This window comes from Nycticebus coucang, chromosome 11 (assembly GCF_027406575.1).
Source record: "Nycticebus coucang isolate mNycCou1 chromosome 11, mNycCou1.pri, whole genome shotgun sequence".
NCBI classification, from domain to species: domain Eukaryota; kingdom Metazoa; phylum Chordata; class Mammalia; order Primates; family Lorisidae; genus Nycticebus; species Nycticebus coucang.
The window spans coordinates 55,317,224-55,336,681 of NC_069790.1; the positions used below are offsets into that span (position 1 = coordinate 55,317,224).

Below are 19,458 nucleotides of genomic sequence, written 5' to 3' on the forward strand. Positions count from 1 at the left end.
TCTTGAAAGTTTTGAAAAGGGCTCATCAACTGTGAAGTCAGTAATAGAATTTACTGCTGCCAACTGCACCCCTTGAAGCGAGGCAGCAATGACACACACCATCATTGTGTAGAAATGGTCACATATATTAACTTAATGATAGGCCAGTGGACCCCTATGGAACATGATTATATTGTGCCAGCTCTTGACTAAATGTTAGGTCTTATACCACTGTGTTATTATTACTTTGTTTCCCCTCAAAGACCTTTTGAAGTGTTCAAAGAGTGAGATGAGAGAAGACGTGTGCTGCCCCAAATCACAAAGGCGATTTGCTAAAATAAGCCAGCTTTGTGCCCACAAAACCCTCTACTTTTCTTTTTTTTTTCTAAATTGAAAGCAGTGGCCACTGGTTTTGAAAAGCCTTATCAAAACAGAATACTCAAGCCTGAAGCACACCAACAGGCAGAAATGGGCGAGGTAATTCCAGGCTTACATGTGGGTTCAAAAGGCAAAAAGAAAAAAGCCTACAGTTCCAGCCAATACTAATAGACTACCCATGTTTTCATCTACCAAATTACCCAGGCCTGTATAGAAACAGCGTACCTTCAGAAGAAAATGTTTGTGATAATGCCTTTGGTGAAAAAAAGAAAAATACAAAATTTTATACCTCTCTCCAGTAATTCACATGGTGGCAAGAAATGTACAAAGGTTCACAAGGATTAAAAAGCACATAGACAAGCTTATTTGTTATAATGGTAGTGCTGGGGATGATTATTTCTTTTTTTATTTAAAGTTTGATTATAATATTTTATAACCTTTTTAAAAAATTAAGAGTTGCAGCCAGAGGTCACAAATCACCAGCTCACAGGATAAACCTGGCCTATAACTGTTTTAATAAAAGTCATTACCACTTGAAATATTACTGCATAAGTATGTGAATTTCTAGCTCATCAAAAAAAAAAAATTGAAAGACATGGAAGAATAGGGCCCATGTTTCCATATGAGTTCAACCAGCTTCAGCTGTGTTGAGGTCACCTGGTTTTAAGACTAAGGTGCTTGCTCAGTTACCACATTCACTGATGTCACCCACATGGGGCCACCTGCATGTGAGAATCCTGGTGAAGACAACTGGATTAAGACAGTTGCTTGACTCCATCTATATTAATGAATCTACTTCTTTCTTCCTGTAACATTTTTACCTCAGTGGCTAAATTACAGAGTGTCCATAGCCACACTCAGAAGTTACAAAATCTGAGTCTAGACACTGTAATGAAAATTTGGCAATTAATTCACTAAATAGAAGCAGACAACCCTGATATTACTACTGCCATGACTATCACTACTGCTGCTGCTGCTAATGATAATAATAAAAACACTTTGAGCACTGAGTATTCAAATTAGTCAATTCTACTAAGCAAATAAATAAGATGCCCGAAAAATTAAATTTAGGGTTAGAGTATCTCAGTGTTCTAGTCACAAAGATTCTCATGGAAACCAAAACCAAAGTAAGAATAAGGAGAAGCTGGGTATTTCTTCCAGAAGAAGAAGGACTTATCTTTGGTCCTTCCCTGCTCTTCATAGGCCAAAGCTAATGGACATGTTTGCATTTGTTAAGCAAAACAAATGGTATTAAAGTTCGCCCACTCAAAAGAGGACCATTATCATTTATCATTTGTAGCGTTCAAGATCATTGCTATGCCACTAAAAATAGCATGCTGCCATAAATGTAAACATAAAATGACGGAGTGTACGTGCAAATGCACGCACATTTCACATGGTTCTAATAGTGCTTTTTGTACTACTGCCATCCCACCACAGCCTTTCAAAGGGACAATTCTTACCTTGTTAATGGCCCCAAATCGCCTGAGTCTTGGCTTCCAGCTTCACTGGGAGTGCTCACTGATTTCGAGGAGGGAGACATAGGGGTTGGGACTAAATAATGAAAATAACAGGTATCCCATGTTAAAAAATGCAGCGGCTGCACTGGTGAAGAGCAGTGTCAGACAAATCAAAACAAATGGGGCAAATTAAAGTGGTTGTATGTCCAGGAAGTATTATGGGATAAGGAATAAAAAAAAAACAAAAAACAAAAAAAAAAAAACAGGAAAGAAAAGGAAGAAAGTCAAGTGAATTTTTCATATTTTAGAAATTAAAATTTGAAATGAATTCAGACAAACTTAACTTCAGGGATTCTGAGGCCATGTCTACCCTAACAAAATAAAATGGAGAATCAAAATAGCTATCCAGATAATTCAAGTTAAATATCTCTCTAGTATGAGCTATCCAGATAATTCTGATTCTTCACATTATTTTGTTAGTATAGATGTGACCTATTAAGAAATAAAATGGGTGTCTATAAAACTTTAAAAGATATGAAGTAAGTGACTTTGGATCATTTTTAAATGGTCAAGTAAAGTCAGAAAAGCCTGTTGTATGACTCCATTTAGAGGGAAATGCATTGTCTGTTGAATATAAACTGCATTTTCTATGAGAGCCTAAGTGACAGGGAGGAAGGGTAAATGTTGAACCTGATAATTTAAAAATCTCATTCAAAACAAAGGAAAATGCCAGGCTGCTTTATTTTTACATTTAATTAACAGTTTCATCCCACTGCACTGTTTACTGTGTTTGGGACTTGTTTTTCTTTGCCTACAGCAGCTCTTGAAGACACTGCTATGTGCACAGATGTAAATTGCCGCTCTGAAGACAGGAGAAACTGGTTCAAAGATCAAGGGCAGCATGAGCTGAAAATCTGAAAGCAAGGATAGAAAAAAGAAAAAAGCTAAAGGAAATGCAAATGTATTTTTTTTTCTTCTGTCCTTCAGATACAAGCCAAATGTCCTTCAGAGAGAATAGCTGCACCAAATAGCCAGGATGGCTCCAGGCCAGATGATTCAATGGGTTCTCAATATCACAGATGCCAAAGAAACCATATGGACAAAAAGAAACTTCAGTACATAAGTGTGGATTCCCATTTGGTTTCAATCATGTGCAATTTCCTTTTATTTATTTAATAGGGTAAAGGGCTTAACTATTTTGCCCAAATCCTATAACACAATGGCAGATCTGTCAAGAAGCTAGTAATTTTCATGTGGTTCCATAATTAATTCACTGATGACCCTCTGTGATAACTCAAAGGGTAAGGTGGAAAGATGGGTGAAAAATGAAAATGGGGCCTCTTGCCAGGTCCTTGGCAGGGGTGAAGGGATAGTTCAAAAGTTGGTCACGGTTTAGGGATATTTGTCTGTTTTTTTCTTAAAGTATAATTACTGGATTCATGTAGTGTGGGGGAGAACAGTATGTTCTGTTGTGTCTAGCCAGTGTTCAGATTGCAGCAAAATATGAAAGGCTTTTTTGAGACACAAATATAATTGATTGCAATGTTTCTAATTTATATCAGATGTCAGTTAAGTACAAAAGTGTTTGTCAGCTCCTGTAAGAAGGTCTATCACTCAAATGTCCCATGGGCTACATCTTCCATAACCTAAAGAAATTAAACAAAGTCATCTAATCTTATTGGGGCTTATTACATCTAATAATCATCTGATATATGATTTAGACATATGATTTTTTACCTACCACAAATTGAGATTGAGTGTAAAGTACTTTTTATTCATGTTTTCATTTTGTGTATATATATTAAGTTATATTCAATAATACGTAATAATTTGTAGGCTTATTATATAGTGTTCCTTTTCCTATTCCTATAAATATTTGCCATTTTGTTGTACATGGGATAATTTTTACTCTTAATTTAAGTAACTACGGAAATAAATAAAAATTGATTTTAATGTAAAAGCCAATAATGGAATTAAAAGAAAATGAATCATTTTGAAGGGGAGACTTGAATTGTATTTATTTCTATGCATTATTTTAAAAGGATTTTACTATATTGGATATCACGTAGTTTTACAGACACCCTAGGATTACTCTTAAACGGATGGAAAACAAAAGCATAAAAGAAAAATGAAACAAATTATTACATGAGACATTTACAGGTAAGTGACAAAATAAACACAATATGCATAAGTTACCTTCAACACAAAGAAAACCAATAGTTCAATACTCAAGCCTTAGTGATAAAATGAGGTCATGGATAGTAACTGGGAATGAATGAGTGGGAGGAGGGGTATACAGTGAAAATGCCAATTAGCAATGAAATCAAGATATACAATAACATCAAACAAATTTAAACTTGTTAACTAGCTGCTAATCTGCCATCTTTATAAGTTTTCCTTCAGATTTCCCACTGAGCATTCTATTTTCATTATGGGATAATTCTCTGCCTGTAAATGGTTATGAAATTCATAACCACACTTATGGTATTTAGACTGGCAAAGAGACATTGAGATTCATCAGTGGAAGAACAATTTCATAAGAAATTCCAAGATCTCTTCCATTTACCCAGTGGCAACTCATTGAACAAATATAAAATAATCTACTAGTAACATGGTGAAGAAAGTTCACCATCGAATCAGTCAATGACAACAAAATGCTTATGACTCTCCAACCTTTCCTCCCATCTCCTTCCAGCCCCCTCAATTCCCAAAATGCATGTAACTCATAAGCCACAGCATGTCTTAAAAAAATTAAAAAAGATAAAGCCACAGTCAAAAGAATAGTAAATACTGGACATGGTATATCCCACATAAGTCAAATTAAAGAATAACAATGCAAAGCGCTTTTAAGTACCTAGAGGTGGCTCTGGCGATATACCAATGCTTTGCAGCAGAGCCTCCGTCTCTCGTCGTTTGCGATCCAGATCGGAGTCATCCTGAACAGGTTCTTTCTTCTGTTGCATATCAGCCTAAATAAATAAATAAATAAATAAAAGATGTCAGTAGAAAACATTAACAGCATAACCAAATGTATGCCTTTCCTGCTGAAGCTGAAAATGATAAATGCACGGCAGTAAGGACCAGGCAAAAGCCCTAAATATGTATAATCACATGTACAAAAGATGAAGAAAACACAATCGCTGCTCCATTGAATAATTACTGGCCCAGAGCTTTTTCTTTTGGTTGAGGGATTTTTCCTGCCTCTGTCACATGGGATGAAAGTTTCTCTCATGCAATTTTGGAACAACATGTCAAAGCAAAGTATTTCTGATTGGAGCTATAATTTTTTTAAAAAAATTTGTCTGCTTTTTTAGACTTTCTTGCCCCTTTTGAGCCATTACTTCTTGACGCGTGTGTACATACTGCTCATATTTGGGATTGTGCAAAGAAGGAATTGTTGGGATCTGGCTGAAAAGTAAAATTATTTATGAAAATCTATAACTATAAAAGACATTATTTGTACTATTTTGTGCTGGTAAAATAAATTTACCATGGTTTAAAATAAACTGGGCTAAAATCTGTCTTAGGCATGTGAGTAATATTGATAGGTCTTATTATTTGATTCTGATTTTCCTAAAATTTCATTATACATACTAACTCAAAGAAGAAAATTCTTATGGAGAAAAACATAGTACAAAAATAATTTAAAATACATTTTTCTCCTTCTTTTTTACAAATTCTGTGTAAAGAACACATCGTGTTTGTCATACTAGCCTCTTAAAGTCACATTTTGTCCCCAGTTTGTGTTTTTGCAGGACAGTGACAAAGACAGGTAAAGAAGATCTACCTTCTGGCGGCAAGACATGATTGCAAGAGGGACTTTACCTAACAAATGCAATCAGTGTAACCTGGCTTATTGTACCCTCAATGAATCCCCAACAATAAAAAAATAATAATAGGCGGAGCCTGTGGCTCATGGAGTAGGGCGCCGGTCCCATATGCTGGAGGTGGCAGGTTCAAACCCAGCCCCGGCCAAAAAAAAAAAAGAATATCTATGGTGGAATTCCAGGTCTGTTCTCTGCTTCATAATAGTTATTACTGAAGACAAGGTATTTGCCCTACATCTGAAACACGATAACATCGTAATTGATGTGTAGCTACTGCACAACAAAGCTTTGTGAGCTTGCAGAAATGAAGCTGTCTTAAAGGCTATCCAAACCCAATTACGTAGTCATCAGACAGATGTATTTCCCTAGGGGCCAGCCGGGCACTCTAACAGGTACCCTGCCTCCTTCAGACATTCAAAGAACACTTAGAAGTGGTGAAGCATAATTTACATCATGGCATCTAGGGCAGAAAGAGTTCATGCAACTTCTGACTTACTCCCAGATGACGGCCGCACACTGATTATAAACTAAATGCTTATGGGCACATGATGCTGGGCACAACACTTCTGTTAGTACTGACCTTGGGCTTAAGCAGTCACACTTTTATTTATTTACTTTTTTTTGTTTTTATTTTTTATATTTTTTTATTAAATCATAACTGTATACATTGATATGATCATGGGGCATCATACACTCGCTTCATAAACCATTTGACACATTTTTATTGAAGTACGGTCTTGCCCCGTCTATCCTGGGCTAGAGTGCAGTGGTGTCATCATCCTCCCTCACCCTTCCAAGTACCAAGAAACTGGGACTACAGGACCACCATACCAGGATAATTTTTCTATGTTTTGTAGAGACAAGGTCTCACTCTTGCTCAGGCTGATCTACTCCTGGCCTCCAGCAACCCTGCCTTGGCCTCCCAGAGTGCCAGGATTACAGGCACCACGCTTGGCCACCATGCTCGGCCAAGCACTCAGTTTTAAAGTCTATTTTACCAAGTCTCTCACTGAAAGAAAACTACTGTTTTAGTCAATAAAGGCTAATAAGATTTCTAGAGTATTTTAGGTATTCTCAGGAAACCCAAACTTCTGAAATGGCTGTTTAATCTCCATCAGTGAAAACATTACAGTTCGTGTTCTTTTCCAGTTTTTTTTTTTTTTTTTTTTTTTTTTGCAAAAGGGTCTCTGTAGCCTAGATTATATAGTGCAGTGGCATCACCATAGTTCACAGCAACCTCAAACTTCTATGCTAAAACAATCCATCTGCCTCAGTCTCTGGAGTCTCTGGAGTAGCTATACCCAGCTATACCCAGCTAATTTTTCTACTTCTTATAGAGACAGGGTTTCGCTGTGCTGCTCAGGCTGGTCTCAAACTCTTGGACTCAACCAGTATTCCCGCCTTGGCCTCCCAAAGTGCTGGGATTACAGGTGTGAGCCACTGAACTCAACCTTCTTATCCCATTTTAACATTTATACTATGGAAGCAAGTTTCAAAATTTATGTATACAGCTGAGACAAAGCTAGAACTAAGATGAGTAAAAGGATATTGCAGAGTGAGGATCTATCTCAATATCCACTTATCATAAAGTGTAAAGAAAGATGGAAGAAAAAACAGGAAATAAAATAAAAGGGAATTATTGTAGCAGCTACTGAAAAACAAATGAAAATATAGTACTAAGATAAGCACAATTTGTCTTTGGAATCCAACACGGAATACTACAATGTCACAGTAAAGCCACTTGTATATCCTAGCAACAAAAAAACTTAAACTTTCCCTTATTCTTTCAACAAAAATTTGTTGAAGGACAACAGAGTGTCAGTGTGAATGAAAGTGGGAAGTCCCAGTAGAGTTTATACAGAGTAAACAGACAAAGGTCTGCCTAATCTTGTCCTTTTAAATAAACTTGGGGCATATTGTCCAAAACTTTCTGTCATGCATGTCCTATGCAAAAAGGCATGACCTTTTGTTTTGTTTTGTTTTTTTGAGATTTATTCTACCGTTAACCAATAGGTATTTAAGAAACACATTAGAGAGTAAATGACATGTTGACAAGTGTAACCACTGTGCAAAAATAGTACACCTGAACTCCATCTCCAAAATTTCACTTCTCTCTTACAAGGTGCCTCTGCAACTCATTCTCTGCCTCTGCCTTTTTTTCAATTCTTAAGGAAACAGGCAACATAATGGCATATAGTAATAAGGACAAATGCCTTCTCAATGTAACGGGAACTTGGGAAAGCTATCAACACTCAAGATTAACCATGAAAAATCCAAAATTAGGTAGCTGGGGCTTATTGGAAATAAAGGCAGATGCTATCTGTTCATAATTAAGAACATTAAGTGAAATAAAGTGTTACTTCACCCAAGAGACAGCAATACCAAGTGTCTTCATCATGAATCTTGATTTTCTGCCCATGTAAATACTACAGAATCCTGCTATGTTTTAATGACTCAACAAGGGGCAATTTTACAGTGCTAGTAATTAAAAATCTGCAAGGTGCCTTTCTCAGCAAGTGATATTTTTGCTTGAGGGGAGTAATCACAGCTCAGACCAAGAGAGGATAATCAAAGAAAGAAAATTTGTCAGCTGAGAATTGTCAATCACCTTTCCAAAGCCAGTTTGGTGTTTATTAGAGGAACATGTGAGGACGGGCCAGGGAACCCCGGCCCAGTCTCCCTGCCAGCAGTTTGGCAGAAGGCCAAGAACAGGGCACAACTTCAGGGTGGCCCCCATTGAGCTCGCCTCATTGCAGTAGAGCCAATTTTTCATAAAATTAGGCCTGTGTTGTAAACGGTGACCACGATATTTATTTTAAAATCAGATTTCATCTGTAATACCACAGCCAAGAAAGCAGTTGACATCCAAAAATGCAGAGAGTGGTAATTTTATACAACACGGACACAGTTTTCTGGATTCTGTGGAGATAATCAACCCGGGTGGTCCTAACACACACGAGTTTTCAGAATCATGGCCAAAAAAAAGTCACTTGGTTTAGCATTAAAGAGCATTTTGTTTCTTTTTAATTCTAAATCTGTTTGCTTTCTTTTTAAAATATAAGCCTAATGAAAATTTATAAAAATCAAACCTATAAGTTGAAGGCTATTTCTATCTTTGCAAACAACCCAACAACTAGAAAACTTTCAACTCAAGAGTCAATGACTGTGGCCACTTGGCCGCAGTGTCCCGTAGACTAAGAATCAGAAGCCTCCCAAGAAATGTGCAGAATAGAACTCCAGATGCTTGGAAAGGATACTGGGACCAGCATTTCAAAACTGCCTGACCTAGTTCATGTGTTCATTTATTCACTCATTCATTCATTTTACAATCCTTTCTTGAAGGCCTACTATGTGGTAAAGTCTGTACTAGACAGAGAGCCAATGATTAAAAAAAAGAATGATAAAAATAAAACCAAAGCCACTTACAACCCTGCCCTTGAGAGCTTGCAATCTATGAGGAAAGACAAGTGAAAAGGAAAATACAATGCTGTGTGCTAAACAGCTTGAAAAAGTCAAGGGTAGGGTGCAGAGCTGACCTAGTTATGGGTGGAGAAAGGTACCAGAGACAGCTTTCTAGAAGAAGTGATTCTGAGATGAGAATGGAAAGGCAGGCAAGCAGTTAGCAGCCAGGTGAAGGACAGCCAGGTAAAGTTAGTAGCAGGTGATGGATGACAGGAAGAGAGAGGTGAGCATCATAAATGTTCTGTCAAGAGAAAGTGGTCCATAAGGGGATACGTAAGCACTGAATCTGGCTAGAATGAGGACTTGAGGAGGAAAAAATGAGGTTGGTTGGAAAGAAAGTCCTGTGATGCCTGGTGCCTGGCACCTGGTGGTCATTGTAAATTAGGGAAGTGGATGGGGAAAAGCTGACCCCAGCTTTCCAATTTGGACAACTGGCTGAATGAAGGGCCCTTCATGTGACTGGGGAGAGGGGGTTTTGTCTCTACATCTTAGACCTCTGGGCTTAGTTTCCTCACTTGAAAAAGAGGGATCAGAATAGATTATTTCCAGATTCCTTTCAGCTATACAATGTCCCAATCCCATGACACTAGGGGCTTTGAATTCTAAGAGCCTTCCAATAAGGGAGCAATTTTGACAAATGGTCTCCCCAGCAGTGATCCTGACCGGTGTGTGCAGCCACTCTCTGGGGCCCAGTGGTCTACTTTGGTAGCGGATCTCAGAGCCAGCTTGACAGCTGTTCCTTACTGACCAGTTCTTCTGGGTCTCTCACTGCCCTGCAGAGTCTTCTTGAATCCTCTTGACTCTGTGAAGAAGGCACCACTCTTTCCTCCATCTTACAGAGGTGGAAACATGTTCAGAAAGATCTTTTATGTGCTCAGAACCATTCTACGAAGGGCAGAGCCAGGTCACCCAGCCATGTTCAACTCCAAAGCCTCTGTGCATAACTACTGCGCTTCACTGTCTGTTGTCTTACAGCTCAAAATGGAACGAGTCAGCACAGTCTGCAACAAGTGCTTCACCAGAACCAAGGAAAGATCTTTTGTAGGGGAGATGGGTTATGGAGAAAGAAGATTTAAAACCAGGGCAAACTTTAAAGATACTGTAGTCCAGTGGATTCCCAAATTTGGACTTTGTTAGGATCACTCAAATCAGAAACTTTGAGGATGGGACACTGGGATTGTATTGGAGGTTGGTTGGAAAGAGAGTCCTGTGGTGCCTGGTGCCTGGCACCTGGTGGTCATTGTAAATTGGTGAAGTAGATGGGGAAACTGTGACTCTGTGAGCAGGGTTCAATTATCTCAAGTTTAAACCAAGACAAGAACCACATTAGTTTCATAATAAGGGTGAGTACATTGGGTACTCTTTCCTCCATTCTCGAGACACTTTACTAAGAAGAATATGTTCCAGCTCCATCCATGTAAACATGAAAGAGGTAAAGTCTCCATCTTTTTTTAAGACTGCATAGTCTAATGTAGGACCTTCACATGAAAGCTATAACCCAGTTACAACCTAAGAATAGGGAGGGGGGGAAAAGGAGGGGAGGGAGGGGGGAGGGAGGTGGAAGGAGGGGGATTAATGGGATTACACCTGCGGTGCATCTTACAAGGGTATATGTGAATCCTAGTAAATGTGGAATGTAAAGGTCTTAGCAAAATAACTAAGAAAATGCTATGAAAGCTATGTTGACTAGTGTGATGAAAATGTGTCAAACAATCTATGAACCAAGTGTATGGTGCCCCCATGATCATATTAATGTACACAGCTATGATTTAATAAAAATTAAAAAAAATAAAAATAAAAAGACAAGTTAAAGTTGAATTTCAGATAAATAACATAACTTTTTAGTATATCTATGTAATATTTGAAACATATCAAAAAGAAATCATTGTTGTGTTGAAAAAAAAATCAAAGACAAGAACCAGCTAAAGGCCAGGAACGCCTAGAGTCCAGTGTCTCACCCCAACCGCCTGCCACCCTCAAGCTGCCAGGCTCTTTTTACCATGTAACAAGCTAAATCTCTACCAGCATAAATGCTCGGTGTAGGAACAAAAGGGGGAGCCTCTTTCCATCAGTCTTGTTTGCCTGTAATTTCTCCCAAAATGTGTAAAATAAAAAACGATGAAGCAGACAGCGTAATTTGGAACCGAATTTCCCATATCACATTGCATTTTGTAGTAATTCTGTGAAATTCAAGTTGGATATTAGAATGTCAGTTTAAAAGGAAACCGGTTATTAGCAAAGGATAACAGGTGCTTTAAAACTCCAGTAAGTGTTGACATTTGAGGGAAAGAAAACATAACAACTTAATGCTTTTTTTGGCTTTGCATGGAAATGAATAGCCATTCCTTGTCAATTCTCACCTCTCCTTCCTTCAAAGACTGCATATATAACAGAAAAGATCTCCAAGGGAAAAATATTATGTGTGATGTCAAGGACAAATAAACTATCCTATCAATCACATAGAACAGTTTGAAGAAACGCAAGGTGCCAGAAGGCTAAAATGCAACTGCGATTATATTTCACTTTGTTGGAAAATGATAATTGTTATAAATCTGTTACCTTGGTCTCCTAACCTTGTAGTAAGAAACAACACCAATTTAGATTATAAAGCATTAAAATGCATTTTATTTTCCCTTAAAGTAGCTCTGGTTTCTGTACACATATGAGCATACTACTCTAGTCAAAGTTTTCTTCTCAGAAAATTATTCAGAAACATTTTTGGCATCTGGTTTTTGTACAAGATGTGGGCTATTTCTATGCTGCCACAACAAATTAGAAAATTAAAATTACATTATTTGTTGGATGGAGGTAGTAAAAGAAAACACAATTCGACAACCAGGGATTGAATTGGGACTTGAGAGTCTTGCATTCTGGATTGAGAAGGCAGAAATACTGCATTTCATCTTTGGGTCTCTGCTGCTTTGCTAGCATAAAGATGGGCTTCGATGGAAAGTCTCTGAAATTCTTTCCAGATCTAATGTGTAATAATTTTCTGTCCTACATTATCCTCTCCACCCTCTCACCAAGTAAAGCACAGATTTCCCCTTATCAAACCTAGGATTCTTATGAAAAGTACATACCATTTAGGAGATAATGGAAAACCACGGGCATCATTTTCTATTTTTCCCCTAAAATATTTTTCCTGATAATTTTTTTTAAAAGAGGCTTTTCCTAAAATTAACCATTGTTAAGTACTGAATGTATCCTAGTTACTGCTAAGGATAACATTAATTCTTTCAATCCTCACAACCTACAAAATAAATACACTGTTGTTCTCATATTCAGGATAGGAAATGGAGGCACAGAAAGGTTAAAGAACTTTCTAACAATAGCAAGATCATAGACTAACTCCAAGGTTCTAGTCAAGTCTGGGGGAACCTGGGAACTCTGGAACAAATGCCATCTACCACTTAGGTGGGGACCTGACAGCATACAACAGATGTCAATGACCTTCTCAGTATGTGGACAGCCACTCATTTTATTCCGACATCATAAAAGTGTCCTTACCCTATTTATGCACTTGCCCAGCTCCTCAGAATCAAGTGATTTTCCTTTCCATCCACAATAACCCCAACACCCAGGACATTTACCTCTTTCTTCTTCCTCTCTTCTTCCTTCCGTTTCTTTTCTTCTCTTATCTGTGCTAAGCGCTGCTTTTTGCGCTCGAGCTCAGCTTTTAAATCACTTTTGTCAGACATGTTGGTTTCCTTGGAGAAAAACAAACAAAAAATGTAAACACACATAAATAATCTTTCTGTAAAAATTATCCAAAAGGAAATGCAGCCTGAAAATGTGACTTTGTGGTAATAACAATTTGTATTCTTTAGCCTGTGTTGAAGAATCCAAGAAACAAATTAAGTTAGAGCTAGTCTAATTCTATATAAAAATCATCCCCTCTTATGTGTATAACATACATAAATATCTGAAGAAACACAATATCATTGTCTGGTCGAAAAGAGAATAGCAATTTCCAAATAAGCAACACATTTTCTGTACAAGTTTCTTAAATAAATAACAACAAAAATAAATAAGGGAATCAAAAAGGAACCATCCTCATGATTTCCAATTTAGATGATAATGGAACAATTCATCCCCACACTGAGAAAGGAAAATAGGTTATCGTAAACCCTGAGAGCCATGCTCAAATTTCTCAAATTTCTATGGACGCAATAAACATTCCTCCACTGTACTTGGACACATGCAGATTTCATTTGCCTAACATTATATGCTTCAGGGAAAACAGCCACTGAAGACTTCACATGTTAATCTTCTTTTTCTGTAAAACTCCTCCTGAACTGTCACAATTAATTTCATCTCCAACGCAACCCTATCTCTACAAAACTTTCATTTGCATCCCAAATGCAATATTACTTATTCTGGCACATTCTCTTTCCAAAGCAAAGGGTGTTCGTGAACACATGAAATGGGAGATAACACCATGGCAAGTTCTCAGGAAAATTTATCCAAATGAGACTTAATTTTAATGTTAATCATGGCAACGATGCTGGTGGGTATGGTGCCAGAAACATTTTTAAATAAAATGAGTTTGGCAAAGACTTTACTAATTACCAATGATTATTTCATTGTGTTTTTTGTGCTTCCAACTGAAAAGTAACAAAATTTAAACCCTGAGTAAGGAAGAAGCCCCTGTGACCCAAATTCCTAAAATAAAGGAGGAAAAAAACCCAAAAACCCACCATCTAATGGTAAATGTTGTGAGTACTCATTTGCATATTATTTGTATGCAACTAGAATAAATGTATAATGTATCCTGAAGTAGATGACAGCACGATGGAAGGCAAAAAATACACAATAATACAGAAAAATGAAAAATTCTAAAACTTCCTGTCATTGTCATTAGAAGGTCATCACACACTTTCAGACAAATACACGGTCAGGAAGTGCACTATACACCTACCATGCACATTTCTGTTCACGGTGTCATGGTGAAGACTTGTGAAATAATAATAAGATGGCGATGTTCAATCTCTGCCATTCATAATCATCCCCTGTCTTCATTTTTCAACAAACATTTGCTGAATATATAACTGGTGGTAGGCACGCTCTAAGGTATAGGGATACAAAATTAAGGAAGACCAGATTCTTTCCTTCAAGGAGAATAACTTAGATTGGTAGACATATAGGGTGGCTGGAAATACTGGCTCAGCAATTACTCAGGGCCAGGCCACTTACATTCATTACCACATTAGTCACAATAATCCAAACAGACCAATATTATGTGAATGTCTTTTTCACAGTTAAAAACTAAGAAGGCTCAGCCAGACCTGACACAGCCTACCCAATGCATGAGAGAATGCAAACTCAAGTTGGTCCATGCTCTGACCTACTACACACTTCTGATCCCCACTGTGCCAGTTCAGGGGGAATGCTGAGCAAATCATAATCAAGTCCTGGTAGAATGGACCAGGGTAAACATTGAGGAACAGGTGGAATTCAAACGGGATATCAAATGAGGTCAGGAACTGACAAAGGGCAAGGAGATTTGGATGTGCAAAGAGGGACCCAGCAGATTGAGTACGAGAGATGTAGATGAGTCCAAGTCAAGAAATATGAATTTGCGTTGGTAAGAATGGATGCGTGGAGGTGACTGGGAAGGCCTTGACACAACAGAGAAGTGAGGTCTAGTTGTTGAAATGGGTGATGGGAAATCACAGCAGCTTTTGAAAAAAGCAAGTAACAAAACAAACATGGAATTGTTTAAGCCTCTTCTTGTCTCTGCCTGGGTCACAGGCAGGAGGAGAAACTAGAGTAAGTCAAGTTGCTGGGAGAAAGATGCCAATATCTGTGTGAATCAGTGTCACCTGCACTGGGACAGCAGCTGCATGTACAGACAGGAGGTGGAGAGAAGACTGGAGAGGGGAGGAGGGGAAGCCAGGGAGGACCAAGAAACTGCTTTAGGTGTGCAGGCAAAAAAGGAAGGTCCAGCAATAATTTGATTTTGAGAGGACAAAGAAGATAGCAGTGAGATTGGAAGGAGAAGGCAGAAAAGGAAATGGTGAAAAAATGTTCAGCATGTCTCCATTTGGGTGTCAATGGGACTTCTGGGCAGAACACACAGATAAAATACTACAGATGGGACAAGAAGCTGGATGGAGGCTGGGGCGGAGGAATAGAGTTTGGAGTCATTGAAATAGAGTGTGGAGTCGGTTGGTGGTCCACATGGGCAGACACAGAGCAAGCAATTACATCTTCTGGTCTTTAATTTCTTTCAAGGGAAGCCACAGAAGTGACAAAAGTGAAGTTTATCACTAAAATACTGAATTCCAATAATGTTCAACACCAATGGGTAAAATTTCTGGCAAGAGAGAATTAGAACCTAATTCCAGAAGCCATCTGAGATGATACATACACTCTCGCCCAATGGGGGCCAATCTAACTGATGTGTTTGAAATTTTTTGGCTGTCAAAAATGAAATGTACGAACAGAAAAATCATGGTTAAGGTGATAGCTGTTTCAGTCTAAATGGAAAGCAGCTAATGGAAACTTCTTTCGAAAACCTGAGTTTTCCTCTCCCCCACTTTTCTCCAACATTTATTTACCTGTCCCCAAACCATCAAAAGTGTCTGGCACAACCTCAGCAGTGTGTTACGGTCATTAAGAAGCAGACCATACTATAAGAACATCTTGTATTTGTTGTGATTTTTCTTGCAAAAAACTTCAATTGCAAGAGGAAGTAGGGTATATTCTTAGTACATTTCTGCAAAGTACAAAGGCTTTCAACCAAATAATAAATACATCTGACAATGTTGATCATGTAAGTTTGTGTTCCCAGGCGCAGAGCCAATATTTTAAAAGTAAGCAATAAAAACACAAGGGAATTTTTAAAAAGAAGTCATATTAAGTAGTGATGTTTCAAATAATACTAGTTACTTTTTAAACGTAGTACAGCTACATTAAAAGATAAAACTATAGAGGGCCTTCTACTTGCTGATTTTTGAATCCATTCCAAAATAGACACTTGGTGTCAACCCATGGAAGAATAAGAAAGCTCAAGGGAATGCCTCATAAAGGGTTTGGGAAGCACTCAGGAGAGGAAATGAACAAGCCTTCACAGTGGCGTGAACAGCGCCGTCAAGTGCAGGGTCAGCACTGAACTCCACAGACTTCCCTAAGGGACTTGCTAGTCCTACCCACTAGATCTCCCCACACATCAGGCAAAGGAAATTGAAGAGTAAAGAATAAGGGACATGAGTCCTAGAGACGCCTATGACTAATGGAGGTCATGGCAATAGCCAGTCTCATGCTCTCTGCTGAAAAAAAAAATCAAGAGTCAAAGCTACCTGCTGCTAATTATTGCTCAGTTACTTCATACACATAAAAAGCCAGTCTCTTTCATTCGTAAATGGCACAGGATCAAGCAGATAAGTCAAATCCACCTCTAAATTTACAGTTTCTGTCTGTCTGATCATCAGCATGTTCTGTCACCCAGGCTTGACCTCACGCAGGCTCAGGAACACCCATTTCAGGGCCAAGCGATGTGCGTGTGCACAGCCGGGTCAGCATCCCTCAGAGCAGAGTCCAGGAGCCTGAACCCCCTTTCCACTGCTGGCAGCTCCCCTGCCCCACTCTCATTCACCCACCTTCACGCTTTCTGCCTCTCTCCACCCCTGTGTCTTAGCTCTTGTTTTTCTGCAAACGCTCCAGCTTTGCTATTACTGAACACAATCTTATTTCACCTCTTGTCATTCTTTCTTTGTCCACCATGTTATACAGATATCTCAAAGTTCACATCAGCTATTCCATTTGCTTTGGACTACCTATACTCATCCCCAACGCCCTAACATTTTTTTTTTTTTTTCAAATTTCAGCTCTCTACAACTGATTTCTCTTTTGTCCCGTGTTTCACCCTTTATTCCCTGCTTGGGATAACAAGTCAGCTCCACTGACATTCCCAAATGTGCCAGTTCTGAACACTTTGGCTTCAGCCCACTTCTGAGCCCCATAAATTGCCAATGCTTTCATCCAAACCAATATGTTAATATAAGCAAAGAGCTTAGAAATATGCCTGGCAAATAGTAAACACTCAAGAAAACTTGTTCCTCCTCCTCCTCTTTTTCTATTATCATTACCATTATTTTTTACCCTCTGAACTCTTTCCCACATCACCAATTCCACAGTCATTCAAAAACCAAGTCATCACTCAAAGTTCACAGTAATCATTTGTAAGACTATTACAGGGAGGGGCCTTACTATTACATTACCGACTGAATAGCAATACTCAATACATTCAGAGTAAGGAAACCCAGTCTGGGGGATTCTAGGGCGCCTCAGACAAAGCAGAGAATGTCTCAATCGAAATGGGTTATAAAATGGAAGGTATGTGGGAAAAGAGGTGTGATTCAAAGAAAAAATAATTTAAAAATTAAATGTAGTTATTTAAAGTTAGAAAAATTCTCACATTTCCTATTGAACACAGGAATGATATACCAAGCTGTCCTCTGTAGGCATCCCCCCTCTTCTTACCCACTTCCCCTGGATGATGGGGTAGTGTGTGAAGACAGTTTCTTCTCTAGTTAAGAAGTTAGTTACAGGGCTGGTCTCTCCTGCCGTTTCAACATACAAATGGCTCATGGTCAGAAGCTGTAATGGAGAAAAGAATGTGAAGAAAATCCTAGAGAGAGAAATGTGGACCCGGAGGAAAGAGAGAACAAAACAAGAGCCAGCATCCCAGGTTCTGGACTTCTCAGGTCCCCTTGCATCTCGGTCACATTGTGTTCACGCATATTCATAGAGACTGGAAGATTTCCAGATTTTCTCAGACCTAACAGTGAAACCTATCCCCTCCATGTGCACTTGCACACAGCATCATGGTATGGCTTGGTCCTATTTAGAGCCGCATCCCTCCAAGAGAAGAAGCAGGCTTTAGTTCTGTTTACACAGCTGCTGTTAACAGCACCTCCCGAGGCTTAGCTTTTGAACAGTATAGATCTCTATTTCCTTTTGGTTGTCTAAGTTGGCAGCAGTTTGGGATTCCATTTCTAATGGTGGCATATGCAAATGTATTTTTAAGCTTAAAGTCAGAATCCTAGGAGGTTTAAATCATTACCCAGCTGTTGCCAGACTTACTGAAAAAATACCCAGAAATAAGTTCTCTTTTCCGGCCTGAAAACAGTTGCTCTTGTCAGCTCTCCACTACCAGCTATTGAACCTTTCATCTGCCACAGGGATGTGTAAGAAATTTGATTTTTTGAGCCTCACTTCACCTGCCTTGTTTCTCATAAAATGTTGCTGCCCTCTTCCACCCAGACGGGATGATAGGGACCACAGCCATTAGCTCATTTTTATGACTATATCTCATAGTCAATAAAAAGAGGGTTACAGACATCGCGGGAGGGAGTTGGCTGGTGAAAGAGTGGGACGGCCATGACCAGGATTGTTCTGCTTATCCTACAGAAGAGCAAATATTTTGGTCTCAGCACTCCTTTATACTCACTCGTAAAATTATGGAGGACCTGAAAGACATTGTTTATGTAGGTAAAGTCTATTAACATTACTCATGTTAAACATCAAAACTGATAAACCTTTAAATATTTATTTCATAATTAATTTTAAAATAACAAGGAAGTTTTTACTTATAACATTTTTGTGGGGAAAAAACCCACGTTTCCAAGACAAAAAAAAGTTAAGAAGAGTGTATTTCTTTTACATTTTCACATGTCTTTTTAATGTCTGACTTAAAGAAGTCGACTGGTTTCTCATGGCTGCTTCTGCATTCAATCTGTTATTTATTTTAGTTGAAGCATGTGATGAAAATCTGGTTTCACACAGACATGTAGTCTAAAAAAGGAGGAGCATTTTAATAGCCTCTTCAGGTAACTATGGATATTCTTCAATATTATACCAAAAGTCAACAAATAGTACCTTCTTAAAGTTCAGGTGCAAATCGAGTATGAAGCCACGTTATTCAATGAACTTTTTGTGCTCTAGCATATTAAAATCTATTGGTCTATCTTCAACTTTGAATCAATCTTTAATTCATGTATGATTTTATAATGTATTGCATTGTTATTAGAAAATATCAGTAATTGAAAAATATTAAATTATGCAGACCTCCCAAATGTTACCACATTTTGTCATACAATATCGAAAATCAGATTCAGTAATATCGCTGCTCTTCTCTTCAGAAAACTCTTTAGGTGTTGCAAAGCTGTCAGGCTTATAGTGGCAGATATGTTTCCCCAAATTCTAATTTTTGCTTGAAAGTGCAAATTTTATCATTAGCAGCAAATAGTCTCGGTTGTGCTCTTGAAGTGACAAAGCTCATGCCATGGATTTGTGAGAAAATGTCTGCCAAATATTCAAATCTGAATAACAATAGTTTGTCAGTTGTT

The 19,458-nt window shown here is 38.3% G+C and overlaps 1 protein-coding gene across 4 annotated transcripts in view; it reads right to left on the minus strand.

Moving 5' to 3' along the window:
* DYNC1I1 (dynein cytoplasmic 1 intermediate chain 1) overlaps window positions 1–19,458 on the minus strand; it is a 340,112-nt gene that overhangs the window by 297,226 nt on the left and 23,428 nt on the right. For 2 of the 4 annotated variants that reach the window (XM_053609525.1, XM_053609523.1), the window contains exons 2-4: window positions 12,697–12,813; window positions 4,672–4,786; window positions 1,821–1,962 (exon numbers count right to left, since the gene is read on the minus strand). In XM_053609525.1, the coding sequence (XP_053465500.1) occupies window positions 1,821–1,962; window positions 4,672–4,786; window positions 12,697–12,804 (365 nt within the window). In that variant the 5' untranslated portion in view covers window positions 12,805–12,813. The remainder of the gene's footprint in view (window positions 1–1,820; window positions 1,963–4,671; window positions 4,787–12,696; window positions 12,814–19,458) is intronic. The other 2 variants (XM_053609526.1, XM_053609524.1) reach the window with 1 other exon arrangement.